Below are 20882 nucleotides of genomic sequence, written 5' to 3'. Positions count from 1 at the left end.
TCCCAGGCTCCAGCCCACCGTCCTCCCAGCGGGCTGCCCAGGCTCCAGCCCACCGTCCTCCCAGTGGGCTGCCCACTCACTCTTGGCCTTCTCGTTCTTGCGCGAGGGTCGCCAGCGGAGACAGGAGCGGTGCTCGTCCAGGTAGTAGAGGCGGACCAGGCCCTTGGAGCTGCCTCGAAGCTTGACCATCTGCGTCCCCTCCTGCATGGCGCTCATGCATCGCTCCACTGGACACGGGCACACGGAGGACACAAAGACAGCCCATGAGCTCTGCGGAGTTGTTCAAGGACCCCTGTCTGCCCACCACCCCTCCTCTGATGGCCCGAGACACTGAGGTGAGGCCAGCTCCAGAGAGGATATGCCCGGCCCTGCTCAGCTACAGTCCAGCCTGCCACCACTGGCAGCCCCAGTAACCACCAGGGCCCACTGACCACCAGCCAGACTGGCTACTGATCCGAAGCCCACAGCCAGAGCCACGTACCAGTGGCTCCCATCTGTAAATCCCAGCTATTCAGGAAGCTGAGATCTACAAGTTCACAGCCCAAAGTTTGCAAGGCTCTATGTCCAACTAATCAGCAAAATGCAAAATGGAGGCGTGGCTCAAGTGGTAGCGTGCCAGCTGAGAGTAAGTAAAACTGCAAGCCCCTGAGTTCAAGCTCCTTACTGACTGACGTGCATGCTTATGCATGCATGTGCGCGTGCACACACACACACACACACACACACACACACATGGCCCAGAGCCGTGTGTGCACGGGAGCCACTGTGCACAGGCCTCCAGGGGGCACAGTGTGGGCAAAGCACATCCCGGTGCCCAGGCTGGCTGTTGGCACCAGCCGTGAGCCACTCTTGGGAGTCACAGTCCCACTTCTGAGTGCCACGCTCCCTTCTTGCAGTATCCTCAGGACGACCACCCTCTCTCCTAAGGATCAAATCCAGTGCTAGCCTCCCCAAGTCCTCCCCAAGCCTGAGGGAGGCCTCTAGGTGAAGGCACTGTGCTGAGAGGTTGAGCCCACAACCCACTCCCTTTCTCAGACCCCTGCCTTCCTGTCCTCTTGGTTTCCTGACCCAGGTCCCAGAGGAAAAGGCTGCAGGCTCTGGGGAGTTCGGGTCAGGCCAGCTGGCCTTGCCTAGGGACAGGCCAGTCCCTCACTGTAGACCCTGCAGACTTGCTTACAGAAAGCCCCCCCCCAGCTGAAGCTCAATGCCACAAGGGTCACACAATAGTTGGAAGGTCAGAAGTCAGAGCACACTGTGCAGGACCAGCCTGGGAGACTTCTTGAAGGAAGATCCCTCTGACTGTGTGGGCATGGGGAGGCGGGGAGGCTGGACTCTCCAAGGCACAGCGTGGTCACTGGTTCCGTGGGCTGGGGACAGGAGACGAGACAGGCCCCAGAGCCCACACAGGAAGGTGGCAAATGCCTGTGGCCCCCATGGCCGGTAACAGCAGAAACGAGCAAAGCAGACAGTCCTGACCGGGGCCTTCCGGCCCACCCAGGACACACACTGGACCATCCCGTCCCTGACCCGCTGTCTTTTTTCCACCCAACTCACATCTGACCAGCCGTCTGTCCACCTCTAGGGGCCAGGGTACCCCGCACCAGCACACAGTCCACCCTAACTGGCCAGAGGATGCTGCTGACCCCCCCAAAGTGACAGGGACCCTGACACTGTGAGAGCTTAGGGGCCCCTGTGCCCCCCACCCCGGCGATCCGGCGTGGGCTTCAGCCCTGCCGCGCCCCCTCTCCACCTGCATTTACCCTCCAGGAGTCTGGGAGGCCTCCTTTGGGGGCTAAGCAGTCAGTATTTCTAGACCCTGGTGGCCCCCAGGGGAGAGGTAAAGGGTAGGAGGTTAGAGGTTGGTGTGGGGTTTAGGTGGAGTACAGGCCTTTAGCACCTCCAGGGGTCCCCTACCCTCCCCAGGCTCCTGCAGGGCCTGTGCCCCTGGGGCTTGGCCAGTTCTCAGCCAGGGCCTCCCCACTGCCCCTCTTACCTAGTAGGCTGAGCTGCCACCGAGGACACACCACCATGCACCCCCCAACCCAAAGGAACACCTCTGTCCCGCAAGCCGCGGCTCCCATGAGGGGCAGGGGCACTGGGCTGGAGGCCGGCATGCCCAGCCATGCTCACAGAGCCCAGGGGGGCCCTGCAGGTCAGGCGGGGGCAGTGCCAGGTGCACAGGCCCCTTGGGGCTCACTCTCTCTACTCCACCTCTTCCTCTCTAGAACCCCTGGATTCCCACCCCCCCACCCCCCCACACACACACAGGGCTGGCCTTAGACCCCTGGCATTGGCCTGACTACCACACACAGCCTCGCAGCCCCCTCACCAGCCCGCCCACCCACCTGCCTGGGCCTAGGGAGCACCGGAAGAAGCAGGGGCTGGGGGAGGTGCCCAAGCTCACACTGCCCACCCCCTGGCCAATCCCCACACTAATCCTGCAGGAAGCCAGCCCAGCTGGCCAGAGGATTGAGGCCAGGGATCTCTCAGCTGCCAGGAGAGCATGGAGAAGAACACCAGTCCCGGCCACCAGGCCCACGAGAGAGTGTGAGCAAGAGCAGCAGGACAAATAAGGACTCTCCCAGGACCCAGAGATACGGCGGCAACCCCAATGGCATCACCCAGCGGTGCTGGGTGCTCAGGGCTGCTCTGTCCCTCGCTCCCACATCTCAGAGTCGGATGGGGACAGGTCCAGTGCATCAGTAGCAGTGTGCTGTCCCCTGGCTCTGTACCCAGCATCCAGGGCCCAGCCTCGGAGGCTGGAGGCCAAAGTTGAGCCGGGGCGGGGCCACTTGCCCGGCCCCTTCAGGCCTGGGGAGCTGGACCCAAGGTATCAGGAACCAGGTTCCATCTCAGTTCTTAACACAGGCCGGTGGGAGGTCTCCGAGCCTTCTGCCACTTCCTGTCTCTTTCATTCTGCTCTAGGTCCCTAGGCTGTGGGGCCTTTACCCCAAGGTCACCCAGGTCTGACCTTTAGGGCCAGAGGTGCTAGTGACCCACTGCCCAGAGCACATACACACCCCCAAGGCTGTGATGCCCGGGCAGGCTGCCCCTCACAACCCAAGGAGGGGACCCAGCCCACCTACCTGACAGCTGGCACTGGCCCGGTGGAGACCACCTGGCCACAGGCGGCCCCATTAGGGGCAGTAGAAGGGGAAGGAACCATACAGCCCTCCCGCTCTCCCCAGGCTGCCTCCCCATGCCAGGCCCCATGCCAGCAGGGCAGGCCGTGCCCTGGGAGCCCCGCCAAGGACCCCAGCCCACAGCGGCCCACGGTGACCAGGACCCTCGTTCCTCCTGTCTGGCCCAGCCTGCAGGCCCCGGTTATTTCCACGTACTTAGCAATAGGAAGTCTGACCCCAGTGAACCAGGCCCTGCCAGCCCAGATCTGATGTAATCAACTCAAAGCCAAACACAGAACCCAATTAGGAGCCCTGGCCAGAGGCCCTGCCTTGTGAGCTCGCTGGAGGTCGGAGGCAGCCTGCCCTTTCTGCCTCAGATTGGATTAGGGAACCATTAGTGGCCGGGACAGGAAGGACTGAGTCCTGAGGAACTCCAGAGAGGGGCCACAGGGCCTTGGCAGCATGGCTACTCGTGGATGGGGAGCCCAGGGCTCCCAGAAAGCAGCAGTGCCAGAGCAGGGGATGGGGACACACACCGAGGCCCTGGGGCCACCAGGGACCCCAAGGAAGGCAGGATGGGCAGCTCACGCCCGCTCACGGTGCATCAGACTTCCCTTCACAGAGCCAGTCCACGCACTCCCTACTCACTCAGTGGACCCCATAGACAAGACCCAGTTCTCCTCCAGACACGCCTGCTCCTGCCCTGCCTGGCCTGGCCCAGTCTGGGTGCTCCTGAACCCAAAGCTCCCCAGGACCGGTCAGACACGCCCTCCTGGCTCCTTGTCTGCCCTTGGCTCCAGCCACTGGCTGGCCTTCCACCCTGGCAGCGGAGGGACTGGGGCACAGATTGCACGGGCCTGGCACCAGTCCCGCGAAGCTTGGCTTGAGCGCCCTGCACCCCAAACCCCCCAGCCCCTCCTCAGGGGCCCCAGGCTGTAATCCTCCATGACCAGGCAGGAGAGGCCCAGCTAATCCTCCTGATACAGAGCTCTGCCGAGACGCCCCTACCACCCCCTGGGGACCAAGGTGACCCTCATCCCCTGTGGCAGTGGGTCGGGCCCAGGCAGGGAATGCTCAATGGGGCGTCCAGCCCTGTGTGGTTGTGGGGTCCCCCCATGCAGGGGATCTAAGGCCAGACAGAGTCAGAGGCGACAACCAGCCCACTGGTCGTGTGGGGCTTGAGCCCGGGGCCAGCTGGCAGGCCCTCAGCTGACTTCCCGGCTCCAGCCCTTCACCCCGATGCCTGGCCCAAAGCCAAGTCCACAGGGGCAAGGGCACCTTCCTGTGCCCCTCAGCAAGAGCCATGGCCCCCACACCTACACAGGGTCCACCTCACAGCCAGGGCCACGGGGCCCGGGGGAAGAGGGGGCAGGTGAGGCCGAGACCGCCACTCACCTCTACGGCTGCTTCCTGACGGCAGACTTGGACACTCCTGGGAGGCCAGGAGGCCAGCCTCCAAAACAAGGCCACAGGGACTCCCCACCCCTTCCAAGGACACCTTTCCACCCTAGCTCCTCCATGCTCTGGGCCCTAGAGCTCACTGCCTGCCCCGAGCTGGGCGCCAGCTGCCAGCAGGGGATACAAGGGTACCGGCTGGGCTCCGACTGTGCTCCCACCCCCAGGGGGCCGGGCTCCGACTGGGTGGCTCGAGTCACCACATGGCCTGCAGGGCTGAGGGGAGGGGGGAGACGGTAGCTGGCCCCAGCTCATGGTGGGCGGGCCTGCCCGGTCACCCCCAGCCCCAGGCCAGGGCCGCGGGGTGGGCAGTCCAGGCCATGGAGAGGCGAGCCTTCATGCCGCTGCTCCTGTCTCCTGTGTGTGGTGTGCACCCCAGGGACCTGTGACCCCACAGAAGCACGGCAGGCCGGGACTCGCTCTGCCCTCTGTCCCTGCGTGACCCCGCTGGACACAAGTGCACAGGTGGATGGAGGACACAAGCGCACGGCCTGCCCCAGACAGTGCCCGCAGCATCTGCCCGGCCTCCGCTAGCTCTGGGACAGAGCACAGCCCTCCTAGAGGTCCTGGTGCTCAGGACGGACAAAGGGTTGGATAGAGATACCTTGACAGAGGGTACTGGCCCCACAGTGGCTCCCATGGGAGGGCACTGTGGCCCAGGACAGTTCCATGGCCCCCTGGCCTTTGTAGTGCCAGGAGACAGGAGCCCCATCCTCTCCGCCCTTCCTCTCGGCAGCTCCTTCCCTGAGCTCTTTCAGAACTCTGGGTCTGGGTGGCTGTGGGGGGTGGGGCAGCACTGGGTGGCCTTGCTCTGGGGATGAAGATTGCTCTTGTCCCAACGCTGCTCAGAGCCCCGCCTGCCTGCCCTCCCCCCCCCCCCGCCGGAAAAGCTGGAAAATCAACTGACGCTTCCAACAAAACCACAGATCTCCCCACACGTGCACAGGGACACCGGTGGGTGCGGCACACCCCCCTCACACACACACACACACAGGTCGGGCACACCCTACCCACTGGCCTCCACAGGAGGGACAAGGCTGGGCTTGGGCACACACCCCCCCATCCACCTCGCGCCCATCCAGGCCTCTTCATCTTCCTTTTCACCTGTCCTAGAGGACTCTGCAGGAGCCCCTCCCGTGTCCACCCCACTTACAAGGATCCACAGCACAGGAAATGGGGAACAGAGGCCCCCAGGCCCTTCCCCAGCAGTCCTATGGTTCCCCAGCTCCCTGTCCCCTGCAGACCAACCCAGCACATAGCAGGTGCTCGGACAGTGTCTAGGGTGAGGAGAGGAGGAGGAGGCTGCCCTGCCCTGCCCCACAGCAGCGTCCACCGGACCAGCACGGCCCCTGGCTCACGGCAGCGTCCACTGGACCAGCACGGCCCCTGGCCCACGGCAGTGTCCACTGGAGCAGCGCGGCCCCTGGCCCACGGCAGCGTCCACTGGAGCAGCGCGGCCCCTGGTCCACGGCAGTGTCCACTGGAGCAGCGGGGCCCCTGGACCAGAGCCTCGAGGGAGGAAGGCAGGGTGGAGGGAGGACCGGCCCACACACATATGGCTGAGATTATTTAAACGTCTGAGAGGCAAGGCACCCCCCCCCACGTCTGGGCGCCTCCTCCCCAACTATTTTTACTTTATCAGGGAGTGCGAGCCGTCTCCCTGCAGCCCTCCCCGGCAGGACCCAGGGGCCCAGAGCCAAGGCCGGAGCTCGGCGGGGCCAGGCAGGGACGCGGGACGATGGCTGTGGACCAGTCGGCAGGCCCAGGCGGGGAGCCTCCGGAGCCCCGCTTGGTCGGATGTGCCCTTTTCCTCCAGCAGCCCTCCCCTCAGCAGGGGCCTGGCTTCCCGAGGAAATGGAGAGGTCTCACCACACAGCATGGGGAGGCTGGGGGGGGGGGAGCTGGGCCTGGGGGGGGCTGGGGCCTGGGGCAGGGGCCTGGGGCAGGGGCCGGGGCCGGGGCTGGGGCAGGCCTGCTGAGACCTTGGCTCTGCCCCCCTGCCCTGGCTCACCAGCACTCCAACAGACTCCCCAGGGCTGTCCACTCTCCATAATGACTGGCCTGTCCCTGGTCTGCGCCTCTGCCTCCTGCCTCAGAGGTCTTGGGCCTGGACTACAAGGGGAAGGTGGATAGCAACAACCTGGCCCATCCTGGGCCCGTGGTAACAGCCCCAGGCCCAGCTCTCCAGATGAGAGCCAGAGGGGGCGCCACCCCCAGGGAGCTGCGGGGGCGGGGAGGGGAAGCAGGCCTGAGGGTCCAGGGCCCAAGGCTACCCAGGACAGGGCTCAACCCCAGGAACTCTCCACACAGGATATTGTAAGGCCGTGAGTGTCCACCGCCCAGTGCCTCTCCCCAGAGGCCCCTGGGCTCCCGCCCAAGCCTCTCAGCCTGCCTCCATGTCCAGGGGCCTGCATGGTCTCCTCATCTGGCCCTCCCTGCCTGCCCCAGCGCCAGGGCCTCTCTGGGTGCCAGAGCCATGTCCGGTCCCGGCTCAGCCAGGATTCTGGGCTCCCTCTCCTGCCCCACCCACCATTCCCAGCCAGCGTGGCCTGTGGCAGCTCAGTTCACGGCAGTGGCATTAATCACGTCCGACAATCCTGCCAGGAATACAACGCTATTAATAGCCCATTTCACAGCTTCCTGCTCTGGTAGGTGCCCCTCATCCCTGCGTCCCTGGGGGGCCTATCCCTGCCCCCCCCAGCCTTCTGGAAGCATCAACTGCCACCTCCCCTTCCTCCAGCAGGGCTGGCCACGCAGCACCGGCCTGGGCTCCGTGAGAGCCTGGGGCAGATCGCAGTGGCTAAGCCACGGCCAGACAGACCACAGCTTCTGTGGGGAGGCCACATCCTAGAAAGCCACCAGATTCCGCCGGTGGGGGGGGTGGCAACCTCTCCCCAGGCAGAGTCTCCAGAGGCCCTGAATGGGCAGAGCCAGCCCCACCCCTGCTTCTTACCTCCTGGCTCGGGGGCCAGGAGGGAGGGCAGCAGCTGGCTGGGCTAGGAGCTGCTAGGTGGAGCCACGTCGGGAGCAGAGGAAGGTGGGGCTGCGCTGCCCTCCCAGAGCAGGTTGAGGATTCGTTTCCTAGAGAGCCCGCGCTCCGTCTGCCGGGCAGGTGTTCGGGAAGCGGAGCACGCCTTGAGCTCTGACTTCCCAGCACTTCTTCCTGAAGCCCCTGGTGCCTGTGCAGACACCCACCGACCACCAGACCTCTCCTCGGCCAGCCACCCGGCCTCTACCTCCCGCGCTTTCCCGGGCTGCCCACGGTGCTGGCCCGCACACCTCTGCTGACCCACAAGAATCTGAGCTCCAGCAGGGCGCCAGCGGTCACGCCTGTCATCCTAGCTACTCAGGAGGCTGAGATCTGGGGTCATGGTTTAACGCCAGCCCGGGCAGAAAAGTCCATGAGACTCTGATCTCCAACACACCACTAGAAAACCGAATCTGAGCTCCTCTGAAAGTGGGCTGCCGAACCTGGCTCCGCGCAGCTCAGCCAGAAGGGCTGGAAACTGGGATCTTAGAGCGCTTCGGAGGGAAACCACAGCTGTTCCGGGCCTCCCCCGGCCACCTGAAGGCCAATGCCCTGAGTCAGAAGAGTGGTTCTGCCACCACGTCAGGGCCACGTCCCCACGCCCCAGGCCTGCCTGGCTCCCGCCTGAGTGGACCCAGAGAGGCCAAGTTCTCTCTCCCTCGACTACTGGCCACATGTTGGGCGCTGACCCTGGCTGGTGTGGGGTCTCTGCACACGGGGCTGCCCAGGAACCAAAGAGCCCCTCCCACCCCCGCCCTGAACCCCCTCCCAACTCCCCGCCCCCTCCCCCACAGGAAGGTCAGCCAGCCAGGAGCCCGCATGCACAGGCTTGTCCGATTACTGGTCCCCTGCTGGGCCCTCTCTGGACCCCCCGAGAGGCCCTGGCATCCCGCCCCTGCCCCAGGAGAGGGCGCCGCCTGGCAGGGGCCTGCGGCACTCTGGGGAAGGTGCCAGGAGCCGGGGAGGCTCTTCGGCGGTGCAGATGGAGGGCTGGACGAGGGACGCGCGCCCATCTGCTCCATCCTCGGCTCCGCGTTGAAGCTGTGAGGACCCGCCGTCAGCTCCCGCGCCCCTTGGAGGAGAGAACACAGGGCTGGGGGCGGCCCTGCCGGCCCTCCACTGTACGGCTGGTCTCCCCCCTTGGGCAGCCGCTCCCCCACATGTTTCCAGTCCCCATGGGCCGCGGGGCCTTTGGGGGAAGGGGGCAGTACCAGCCCCTGCGCATCCTGAGCCCAGCAGCCAGCCCAGGGCACTGAGGCCAAGGAGCACCCATGGGCCAGACAGGCAGGAAGATGCCACGCAGGGCCTCCCCAGGGTGCCCAACCACCGGGAAGCCCTGCCACCACCCTGAGCTGGGGGCTGGGGCCGGCAGCGGGGGCCCGGCCCCACACCAGAGCCCTGCAGAGTCCTCCATTCATAAAGGACATGTCAGCAGGGAGGTGGGAAGGACAGGAGGGAGGGGACAGACTCCTGGAAGAGCTGCACCAGCTAGCACAGCACGACCCTTTGCAAACACTCTCCACCACCCTGGCGGTGGCCGCACACAGTCCCTCCAGTTTCTGGGCTCAGAAGGTGTCCCCTGTGTGCGGTCACAGCCTCTCTCCACCCAGCATGCTGGCTGTGCCAGCCAGGGGCAGAACACCTAGGAGCGAAACGGACCACCAACAAGGCAGGCGCTTGCTCTCAGAACCCCAGCCCTTGAGCAGCTTCCTACTGCCCAACCCAACCCCACTGTAACTCTAGCTGCATGTCCCCTTCATGCCCTGGCCCAGGGCTGGCACTGTTTTGGGGGCAGAAGAGACAGGACCCAGGAGAAGTCCCGTTCCATGCAGCACTGGGTATACCCTTTGGGCAGCTCTGAGAACCCTTCCCTCTCCTGGCAGCCCAGCAGCCCCCAGCACCTCACGCTGCCTGCCCAGGAAAGTGCCCAGACTCAGGTCAGAAAAGCAGGGCAGAGCTGAGCAAGGTTTGCCGCCCAGAACCTGCAGGGTGTTCTGAACAACACAGGCTCCTGTCCATGGTGCTGACTGGAGCCGGGGCTCCCGGGGCCACGGGCGTGCAGAGCCCATGGCCCCAGCCACCCTGGGAGCGCCCACATTGGCCCTCTGGGACACCCCCGGGCATCCCCTGGGGGTAGGGTGGGGTCAGGGAACAGCAGCTGCACCGCTGGCGCTCTTCCTCCACTGCCCACCAGAACTCCACACCCTTTACCCGTGACCCTGTCAGCCGTGGGGCAGGGGAGGGCAGGGGCTGGCAGGGGAGGTTGGACGGGTCAGTGGCTGTGCTCTGAGAGCCTATGGGAGTAGCCAAGCCTGCTCCCCGCCCCCTCCCCAGCCAGGGGCCACGGCTGCCCAGCACTGGCCCTGAGTCCCTCGTAGGGGTCCCAGCCCCCTTCCAGGCCCCTTCCCTCTCCCTTACCTTGGTCTCGGCTGAGCTCACTGGGGGGGCCCGGGTCTCCCATGGCCGGCAGTCTCCAGCACCGCTGTTACCGGCACGGCCCGAGGTGGCTGGGGCCCCTCGTCAGCCCCCCGTGCTCCCCAAGTCCCAGCCTAAGCCAGGGCGCCCCGCACACAGTGCCCATGCCGGTCAAAGCCTGCAGCCACGCTCCGCGCCCTGCGCTGCCGCGGAGATCTGCTAGGCTCTGCTCGGGAGGCAGCGGGAGGGAGGGACGGTCCGCCCCTCCCGCGGGAGCCCCGCCCACCGCCCGCCGCCGATCCGGCTCTAGGTCCCCGCCCCTCCCCCCCAGCCACCTCGGGCAGAGCTGTGTGAACCAGGGAGGGGGTCTCCGGCGGGCACGGCGCCAACTCAGCTCCAAGGCCGAAAGAGAAGGCAGCGCTGCCCGCTCTCCGCTTCCACGGGCTCCCGAGACCACTCACGGCCACCCTGAGTCCAGGCACAGGGTGACCCGGGGCCCCTCTGACCACAGCCCCCCCCAGGGGCCTCCGTGACCTGGGGTCCCTCTGACCACAGCCCCCCCAGGGGTCTCCATGACCTAGGGCCCCTCTGACCACAGCCCCCCCAGGGGCCTCCGTGACTCTGGGCCCTCTGACCACAGCCCCCCCAGGGGTCTCCATGACCTGGAGTCCCTCTGAACCACAGCCCCCCAGGGGTCTCCATGACCTGGGGTCCCTCTGACCACAGCCCCCCCCAGGGGCCTCCATGACTCCGGGCCTCTCTGACAGCACTCATGACCCTGTGGGCTGGGTCTGAGGCTGCACCCCTGGCCTGGAGTGGGTTCCACTGGGCATTCAGGACGCAGAGGGTAGTGAGTGCTGAGCTGTCCACCCCGGACCAACGACCAGCCCTGTGGACCTCGCAGTTACTGTGTAGCCTGACTCCCTGCATCCAGCATCAGGGCAAAGCCCCATTCTCCGTTACTCCCCAACACACACACACACACACACACACACACACAGCAAAGCCCCATTCTCCATTATACACACACACACAGCAAAGCCCCATTCTCCATTATACATACACACACATACACACACACACACACACACACACACACACACACAGAGCAAAGCCCCATTCTCCCTTACCCACACACTCCAGCCCAGGAGACACAGTCAAGGGTCCTCTGCTGCCCACAGCCTGTCCACCTGACCTCCCAGAAGGGGCCTGAGTCAGCTAGTGGGGACTGGGAAGGCCAGGCAGGTGGGCGTGCCCAGCAGGGCTCTCTGAATGCCACCTCGAGGTGTGACTGCCTCCTGCGGCCAGGCCCCAGGTGTGGCGGGGGAGGGGCTCCTCCAGGAGCTGTGCTGCCAGCTGGCCCTGCCAGGAGGGGCCTGGGCCCGAATGCCCAGCAGCTCCTCTTCTGTTGGCAGCCACGGTGCCCTGGGTCAGAGCGTCCACCGCCCCTCTCTGGGCTGCTCTGGTAGACGCTGTGTCTCGTGGTCACACCAAGCCCGGTCAGCGCCCTGGGGCCTGTGCTCCAGCGGCTGGGCAACGCGGCTCACACACCAGGTCTGAATGAGGATCTCAGCTGGCTGTGCAGGAGAGGGTCGAAGCGCGGAGCCAGGGACAGAGGCCAAGGAGTGCTGAGGGAGGCCTCCACATCCGGATATCCGAGGGGCAGGCCCAGGAGCCTCACACACCTGGCCTCTGTTCCCCCTGGGACAGTCCCCTCGAAGAGATGATCAGCAGAAAAGGAGAAATGGAGGCAAGGATCCAGAAGAAAAAGGGGGACAAAAGACAAGAACCACAGAGGACAGACCTGGGAGTGAGAGGGGGAGAGGGCTGAGCAGCACGGTGTCCAGGGGGACCCAGGCCAGTCCAGCCTCGCTCCCCGGACGTGGACAAAGCCCACCCCAGAGAGGCTGGGTGGAATCCAAGCTCAGTTCTAATGAATAATCCACCCGCCTGGCTGCGTGCCCCCCCCCCCCACACACACACTGCCGGGAGATGATTCCCGTCACTGCTCTGGCTGCGATTAAAGAAATCCACCACCGCACATGTTAATTTGCTAAGATTCTGATCTCCTAGGCCTCCTTGCTGGGCATTTAAGCAGAAATCCCAATTTGAGAGCATTTGACTGGACTGGCAGGGGAGGGGAGGCTCCAGGGAGGGGGAGCCTGTGGCACGCAGTTTAATCTTCCTGGAGGAGGAGGTGGAAGATGCAGCTGGCCAGGTGTGGGGTGGAGCGGAGCCCCCCATCTGCTTCCCCTGCCCCCCCCTCTCAGCACCATGCTCTCTGGGGTGGGCACCGCACTCTCAGGCCACGGTGAGGCCCAGTCTGTCACAGGAGGGCCCCTAACCCTGGGTCCCCACTCCACAGGACAGGGCCTTGCTCTACCGAGCTACGCAGCTGCCCCGGTCCCCGTAGGGCCAGCGGAAGGCCAGAGCGGCCTGCGGGCTTGGTGGAGTCCGTCCTCTGCTAGAGAGGGGCCGGAGGGTGCCTGAAGCCTGGATCTTGGGCCCGGTGGCTCTCAGGGAGGCCCACCCCTGCGCCATGCCTCTTCCACAGGGACACCCAACACAGGTCCTTCCTGCCCAGGCCCATTCTCTGCGCAGGGCGGCAGCCCCTCCCCAGGTCCCTGCAGCCCGCCCGGCCGGCCACCCTGGCCAAGGCTGGCCCTGAGGGCTGCGTCCTCACTCAGCTTCATGCCAAGGGAGCCACGCGAGCCAGTGGCACAGCGCCCATCCCACACCACCCGCCCGGGGTCCTGCAGCACTCCTAGTCTACCACTGCCAGGGAGCTTCTCACAGAAGGGGCTCCGTGTGCCCACCCAAGTCAGAACGGTGCCTCGGACCAGGGTGGCAGGCAGGGAGCCCCCAGGGTCCCCTCCCACCCAGAAGAGGCTGCGGTCCAGCTGCCCTGAGCCCCAGAGCCCCCTGCTGGCCAACGGGCAGCACTTCAGGCAGTCAACCTGCCACCTGGAGAGGGAAGCGCTGCACCCTGGAGCCCGAGGCCGGGTCCTCCTGCAGTGAGGGTCAGCCCTGGGTGGCCTGAGCCGGTGACTGAAGGGGCCACAAACACCACGGCCAAGCTCAGCAAGCAGGGACAGAGAGGACGGTGCCAGAACAGCAGGTCAGAGGCCCCAGTTCAAGTCCCAGCTCTTCCTGTCTCAGTGCGAACCGTAGGAACTCGTGGCCCCATAGCCTCCATTTCCTCTTCTGTGAACAGATACAGGCCATCAGCCGAGGAAAGGCCAGCCTGGAGCCTCAAGCCGAGGGTCCCTCGAGCTTGGTCTCTGGGCAGCCAGTGGGCATGCTCAGGGGGCCCGGCTGGGTCAGAGGCTCTCCCACCAAAGGTCCACATGTGGAGCCCCTTCTGGTGGGTTCTGCTGCCGGGAGGGGGCCCAGGGCACTGGCCCTGCTGTTCTTGGGTCACAAGGGCGGCTGGCCACTGGGCAGCAGTGAGTGACCACTTCCCACCAGCCTCGTGGAGCAGGAGGCCACGGGAAACAGCTCCCCGGCCGAGCAGCAGAGCGATTCACACCTCTGAATCTTTTGTGGGGCAACTCAGCTTTGGACTTCCAATTTCTGTCCTACATAAATCTCCAAGGAAACGCTGCCGATGGCCAGCTGCTGGGAGCGGAGACAGCTGTAACCTCCTCAGCGCGCTGAGCAGGCCTGGGCACAGCTCCGGGGCCCAAACCCAGCCCCGAGCCGTCCTCAAGGGGCCACCTCAGAATGCCTGAGCTACCAGGGGCCCCCAGAGGCCCGCTGCTCCCCATCTCTGTTTTCCAGACAGGGAAACTGATACCAGCAGGCAAGTCTTGACCGGGGTCCTCGAGCCAGGCGGAGGCGGGGCCTCCCGTGGGGGCTGCTCCTCGCGGTCTCTACTGCGTCGACTACAAGCCCTGTGTGCGCCTGGCACCAAATGCCATAATTACTTCTCAGACGTGCCGACTGGTGCTTCACGGCAGTTGAGGACGGAAGCGGGGGCCCCTGGGTGACAGGCAGGGCTGACAGCCTGCGCTGGGACAGAGGAGCCCGAGACGTGTCATTAATTATTCAACATCAACGCCAGGTTCGTGTTGCTTCTCGCCTGGCCTGAGCGTCCTGTCGATGTCACCACTGTTAGCAGCAATCAAAGCGGCTCTGGAAGAATCGGCCCACCCTGCAGCCCTGGGCACCCCACAGCCTGCACCCCAGCATGCCCTCGGGGGCGAGCATCCTCCCACCCTGAGAGGCCTGGGAGGGATGTGTGGCATGCCAGAAACCCTTCCCCAGGCCCCTGTGTCCCCAACGGCATGTACTAGATCCAATGGCGTGTACTAGATCCAATGGCGTGTGCTAGATCCAATGGCATGTGCTAGATCTAATAGCGTGTGCTAGATCCAATGGCGTGTACTAGATCCCTGCACGGGGGTACACCAGTGACCATAGCCTCTCCAGTGACCACAGCTGCCCAGTGACCACAGCTTCTCCAGTGACCACAGCCTCTCCAGTGACCACAACTGCCCTGAGACCACAGCTTCTCCAGTGACCATAGCTTCTCTAGTGACTGAAGCTTCTCCAGTGACCACAGCCTCTCCAGTGACCACAGCTTCTCCAGTGACTGCAGCTGCCCAGTGACCACAGCTTCTCCAATAACCACAGCTGCCCTGAGACCACAGCTTCTCCAGTGACTGCAGCTGCCCCAAGCTGACAAGGAAGACACGGCCATCCCAGGCCCTCCAGTCCACACCCCCAAGCAGGAGCCCCACTCCTAGAGGAGTCAGGGTCAAAGGGAGCGCCCCCAATTCTAAGGCAGAAAATGCAAAGAAACGAAAGAGGCGAGAAACTTCTGGAGGTGGGGTCCACAGAGGCAGGCAAGGGGGAGGGGCCATGGTCAGTGGTCAGTCCTCACAGCACGGGAAGGGGGCTGTGGTCGGTGGTCAGTCCTCACAGCATGAGAAGGGGGCCGTGGTCAGTGGTCAGTCCTCACAGCATGGGAAGGGGGCCATGGTCAGTGGTCAGTCCTCACGGCATGGGAAGGGGGCTGTGGTCAGTGGTCAGTCCTCACGGCAAGGGGAAGGGGGCCGTGGTCAGTGGTCAGTCCTCAAGGCAAGGGGAAGGGGGCCGTGGTCAGTGGTCAGTCCTCATACACCCCGCATGGGAAGGGGGCCGGAGTTCGGCCTGAGCCCAGGACTAAGGTGCGTGAGGCGGGGGCTGTGTTGTGTCAGGATCTGTTTAGGGGAGGTGGGGCGGGCTGCCAGCAGGGGGCCAGGGGAACTGGGGTGACAGCGAGCTTCAGACAGGTCGAGACTGAATTGTGGTGTCCATACCCCGGCTGACAGGGGTCCCAGCTCACACCAGCTCACACCAGCCCTGGGCGGCCCCTCCGCACCCAGCCGCAGCCCCGGCCACCAGCCAGGCTCCCTGCTCCCCCGAGATGGCTCCCAGCTAGGCCTGGCCTAGGTCAATGGGTCAGGCCGTGCCCTGGGCCACGGGGGCCCTGCGGGAGCCCGTGGGAGCAGACCCTGCCCTGACTGCCTGCCCTGCCTCCCACAGCAGCCTGACCTAGATTCGGTTCCGCGTGCAGCAGCATGAGGAGCCGGGGCCGGCCTGGCACGGAGACGGGCGGGCAGGACTCCAGGACAAAGCAGCCCACGGCCGGCCCGCAGAGCGGCCTCGGGCCCCCCCCCGGCAGGGGCTTCCTCCTCCCATCCTGCCCACGAGCGTGCCTCCCGGACAGGGGCTTGGCCCACTGGGCCAGCATCAGCAGGAGGGGCCGCGACCTGACCCGTTGGCGTGGCGGGGGTAGGGGGGGAGGCCCTCCTCAGGGGCTGCCACGCTGCCTTCTTCCAGCTCTGGCAGGCCTGCGGGGAGGACCGTCACCCCTGCACCAAGCCAGAGGCTCACCCCTGCACCAATGAGTTAAATCATTGCCCCTGCACCAACAGGTCAGGGACTGCTCCAACAGGTCAGACTCACCCCTGCTCCAACGGGTCAGGGACTGACCCTTACACGAACGGGTCAGGGACTCAACCCTGCTCCAACGCGTCAGAGACTGACCCCTGCTCCACCGGGTTAGGGACTGACCCTTACACCAACAGGTCAGGGACTGACCCCTGCTCCAACAGGTCAGGGACTGACCCTTACATGAACGGGTCAGAGACTCACCCCTGCTCCAATGGGTCAGGGATTCACCCCTGCTCCAACGGGTCAGGAACTCAGAGAAGCCAGGAGAGCGGCTGTGGTCACCCAGGGAGGCCATGGCTCAGAGGGGCTCCGGTGGTGCTCCGGCCTGCATAGGCAGGCCCCAGCCCCCAGGACTGACGCCTGGGGAGCCACAGGCCCAAGCAGCTGGCCTTTCTCCCATGGGTCACCCCAGAGCCTCTCGGCTGTTTGCACGGATTAAAATCCTAAAAAGCTTCAAAAAACAGAAGCATGTGCATGTTGCATGGAAATGCATGCAAATGTATGCAAATGTGCCCCTGTGGCTGGGCTCCCAAGGAGGAGGCAGTGGTGTTCCTTCACAAGCAGGACTGGCAGCTCCAGTCTGTCCCTCCCTCCCTCCCCTGCCTGTCCCCGACCCTGCAGCGGGCCACAAACACTTAGCACTACTGTGTGCCACACATTGCTGGGGCCGAGGAGGAAGAGGAGGAGGAGGAGGAGGAGGCAGAGATGAGGAATGCAGGAGCAGCCCCTCCCCTCCAGGGAGCTGCCCAGACGATACAGAGCAGCACAGGGGCCTCCAGGAAGACCTGAGCTGGGGGGGCGGGGGGAGAGGAGACCCCAGGATGGAACAAACTTTGGGATTCCAGGGAAGAGAGCCAGGGTGTGAGGAGAGCCAGGAGAGCCGGTGCACGTAAGGCTGGAGGGACATTTAGGGTCCCACCCTGTGCTTGGACCACAAGCCCCGCCCACACCCTCCATCCTCCCCCCCCCATAAACCGCTCATCTGGAATCTAAATGCTGAAACTTCCAGAAGGGTCTGGGTCTGGTCCCACATCTTGAACTCAGGGGCTCGAGGTCACTAGCTCTGCCACTTGAACCTCAACCCACCACCCTTCAGCTCAGCTTTTTTGTTGGTGGTGGTAGTGGTGGCGGGGCTTGAACTTGGGGCCTGGGCGCTGTCTCTCGGCCTCTTTGTGCTCAAGGCTAGTGCTCTACCGCTTGGAGCCACAGCTCCACTTCCAGTTTTTGAGTGGTTAATTGAAGATGAGAGTCTTAGAGGACTTTTCTGCCCGGGCTGGCTTTGAACTGCAGTCTTCCCAGATCTTAGTCTCCTGAGTAGCTAGGATGTCAGGCGTGGGCCACGGGTACCCAGCTTAAGATCCCATCCTGCTTGTGAGAATTTCTACATTTCCAAGAGCCATCATTATATTCAGAAACTCCTTGGCTGGGTAATGAGAGCCGTTCAAAGTCCCGAGGAGCGCTGGGATCCCAACACAAAACAAGGGCAGCGGCTGGAGGGGACGCAGTGGGTTGGAACCGGCCACACATCTCCCCTGCGCCCGGGCAGTGCAGCTTTGGGGTTTCCACTCCAGTGACTCCCGGTGGGTGTCAAGAGCCCCCAGGCCCTGCCCCCTCCTGAGCAGCACCCTGGAGCAGAGGGACACAGACCGGTCCTCTGCACGGGGTGCCAGGCCAGGCTGGGACCGTGCGCAGCACCACCCAACACGCCGCTCCTAGGCACGTCCATGCTGCACACCGCTGCTGGGGAGGCTGCAGACTCAAGGCCACCTCGCTGGGCCGTCCTAGACAAAACCACGTCTGAACGGCAGCCGTGTGGCACACACACAAAGTAAAGCCAGTGAGACCCTGCGATGCACAAGGAGATGTGAGCCTGGATAGGGGTGTGCCCAGCCCTGGAGAGCTGGCCCTGCAGGGACCCTGCTACACCACAGCACCTAGCACGCTGGTGCTCACCAAGCGGTCAAGAACTGGCCTCACCACACCCAGGCCCAGTGGCAAGTCTGTGGCGCCTACCACAGCACCATTTCCCAGAAGACACAGAGACACATCTAAGACAGGCCAGAAGGAAGCTGCTGGGCCAAGTGCAAAAGGCCTCCCGCGGTACCATGACTACCAGCAGGAGGTGTGCACACAGCTCAGGGCAGGAGTGTGCACACAGTTCAGGACAGGAGTGTGCACACAGCTCAGGACAGGCATGTGCACACAGCTCAGGACAGGAGTGTGCACACAGCTCAGGACAGGAGTGTGCACACAGCTCAGGACAGGTGTGTGCACACAGCTCAGGACAGGAGTGTGCACACAGCTCAGGACAGGCATGTACACACAGCTCAGGACAGGAGTGTGCACGCAGCTCAGGGCAGGAGTGTGCACACAGCTCAGGACAGGAGTGTGCACACAGCTCAGGACAGGAGTGTGCACGCAGCTCAGGGCAGGAGTGTGCACGCAGCTCAGGACAGGCATGTACACGCAGCTCAGGACAGGAGTGTGCACGCAGCTCAGGGCAGGAGTGTGCACACAGCTCAGGACAGGAGTGTGCACACAGCTCAGGGCAGGAGTGTGCACACAACTCAGGACAGGAGTGTGCACACAGCTCACGGCAGGAGTGTGCACACAGCTCAGGGCAGGAGTGTGCACACAGCTCAGGACAGGAGTGTGCACAGAGGTCAGGGCAGGAGTGTGCACACAGCTCAGGACAGGTGTGTGCACACAGCTCAGGACAGGAGTGTGCACACAGCTCAGGACAGGAGTGTGCACACAGCACAGGACAGGAGTGTGCACACAGCACAGGACAGGAGTGTGCACACAGCTCAGGACAGGAGTGTGCACACAGCACAGGGCAGGAGTGTGCACAGTGGTCAGGACAGGCGTGTGCACACAGCTCAGGACAGGAGTGTGCACACAGCACAGGACAGGAGTGTGCACGCAGCACAGGACAGGAGTGTGCACACAGCTCAGGACAGGAGTGTACACGCAGCTCAGGACAGGATTGTGCACAGAGCTCAGGCAGGAGTGTGCACACAGCACAGGACAGGAGTGTGCACACAGTACAGGACATGAGTGTGCACGCAGCTCAGGACAGGAGGTGTGCACACAGCTCTGGACAGGAGTGTGCACAGAGGTCAGGGCAGGAGTGTGCACGCAGCTCAGGACAGGAGTGTGCACACAGCAGAGGACAGGAGTGTGCACACAGCTCAGGACAGGAGTGTGCACGCAGCTCAGGACACGAGTGTGCACACAGCTCAGGACAGGTGTGTGCACACAACTCAGGGAAGCTAGACCAACTTGAGGCCCGCGACCTTGGCCTCCGGCTCTTGACACCAGCCCGCCTCCAGAGGATGTGAGCGCCAGCAGATGACGTAGGCACAGCAGCAAATGTTTATTTTTTTTCATTAGGGCAAAAAAAGAAAGGCAAAGGAAGAGGGTGCGTCACTGGAAGCCTTCAATGGAAGACTGAGGCAGCCCCCAGCCTGCCCGCCCCTCTGCTGCGGCGGGGCCTGGGGCCTGCCAGCCACTGCTCCTCCCAGGCTTGGGCCAGGTGTGGCCACGGTGCGGTGCGGTGCGGTGCGGTGATGGGCTGCTGGGCCTGCAGGGACGTGATCCCTCCTCCCTCGCCAGGCTTTGTAAGGAGGCCCCCCCAGCGGGGCCTCTCCCACCCCCTGCCCCCAATTGCCAATAGACACCCGCAGCACTGGGAAGCTGGTGGATATCTGCGGACAGTCAGCAGGATCCGGAGAGAAGCTGCTGGTGGCCAGTGGCCTGAGCCCTGGACCTCCCGGCACACAAGGCTACTGCAGGCCACGGATCCTCTCTCAAGGCCAGACAGGCCCTGGGGCCCAGCGCGGAAAGGTGTGGGCAGGCACTTGGGCCAGGCGGTCAAGCCCAGCCCCGTTCCTGTTCCTGCTGGCACACAGGGCCACCAAGTGTTAGCCAGGCCAGGCTGGCTCCATGTACCCCAAGCCTCAGGGCACCCCCCCAGAGGAGAACCTAAAGCCTCTGCCACCACACCTGAGCACGGAGGCCTGATAGGTCAGACCCCAGATTCTGGGGACAGTTTGGTGCCCTAAGAAAGGAGATGGTGAGCTACGGAGAGGGCCTGACCAAGGGCCGGACAACGCAGTGAGCCCCTGGAGCACAGAGCTACGGCGTGCACCCAGGGTCTCTTCCAGACTTGAACACAGCTCCTGGCCTTGGGCCCCAGAGACGCCAAGGGGCCAGTCTTCAGAGGACATAGGACCTTCTTCCACCAAGACTCCTGGGTGAGCCATAGCCAGAGCAAGGCCCAGCTCCAGCTGCAGATGGGGAAACTGAGGCCAGGGAGGGAGCACTGCTACCTGTCAGGAAGTGCGCGGAGCCCAGGTCTGCTGCGTCCCCCACACCCCTTGCCCTTCAGGAGTCAAAGCCGCATCCGGGCTGCCAGGAAGAGCCACCCCGCGACCTCGAGTGTTCCCGGGGCAGAGGCAGCGGTGACGGTGACGGCTGAGTCATGCCCCGGCTTTTTAAGGCTCAGCTGAGCGCAGGGGCAATTTAGGTCTTTTGATGAGACACAAGCGCACAGGCAGAGTGCCTCTCAGAGCCAGCTCGGGAGGCAGGACACGGCACGCGGCAGCCCCGGGTGGCCTTCCCACCCGCGGTGCCCCTCCTCACCAGTCCAAGTCCTGCTTTGGGGGGTCACACGGGGGCTGGCCGGCGGGCGCTGCATAACCATGCGTGCTGGCCTCGAGGACTGCATGGCCAGGGTGCCCTCGAGCAGATTCTGGCAGACTTTCTAGGAGTGAGCCTGGTGGCTCCACCCTACCCCACCTCTGCGGCTTCTCCAGCAGCAGCCAGGCGAAGCCCACATGGAGAAGACCCAGAGGAAGGTGTCTGGGATTCGGGCACCAATACCGGATCCAGACCTGGCTGTGGTAGCCCCAGGCCTCAGG

General features: G+C 64.3%; 1 protein-coding gene across 1 annotated transcript in view; it reads right to left on the bottom strand.

The window, feature by feature from the left end:
• The window catches only part of Plch2 (phospholipase C, eta 2), a 27553-nt gene extending 25502 nt beyond the window's left edge, over positions 1 to 2051 (bottom strand). The window contains exons 1-2 of the mRNA XM_013031491.1: positions 1994 to 2051; positions 81 to 227 (exon numbers count right to left, since the gene is read on the bottom strand). Coding sequence (XP_012886945.1) covers positions 81 to 227; positions 1994 to 2030 — 184 coding nt within the window. The 5' untranslated portion in view covers positions 2031 to 2051. The remainder of the gene's footprint in view (positions 1 to 80; positions 228 to 1993) is intronic.
• Positions 2052 to 20882: the final 18831 nt, after the last annotated feature.

Source organism: Dipodomys ordii, unplaced genomic scaffold (genome assembly GCF_000151885.1).
Source record: "Dipodomys ordii isolate 6190 unplaced genomic scaffold, Dord_2.0 Scaffold6, whole genome shotgun sequence".
Taxonomy (NCBI): domain Eukaryota; kingdom Metazoa; phylum Chordata; class Mammalia; order Rodentia; family Heteromyidae; genus Dipodomys; species Dipodomys ordii.
The sequence above is the reverse complement of the archived record's forward strand: the minus strand, read 5'-3'. Positions and strand labels throughout refer to the sequence as shown.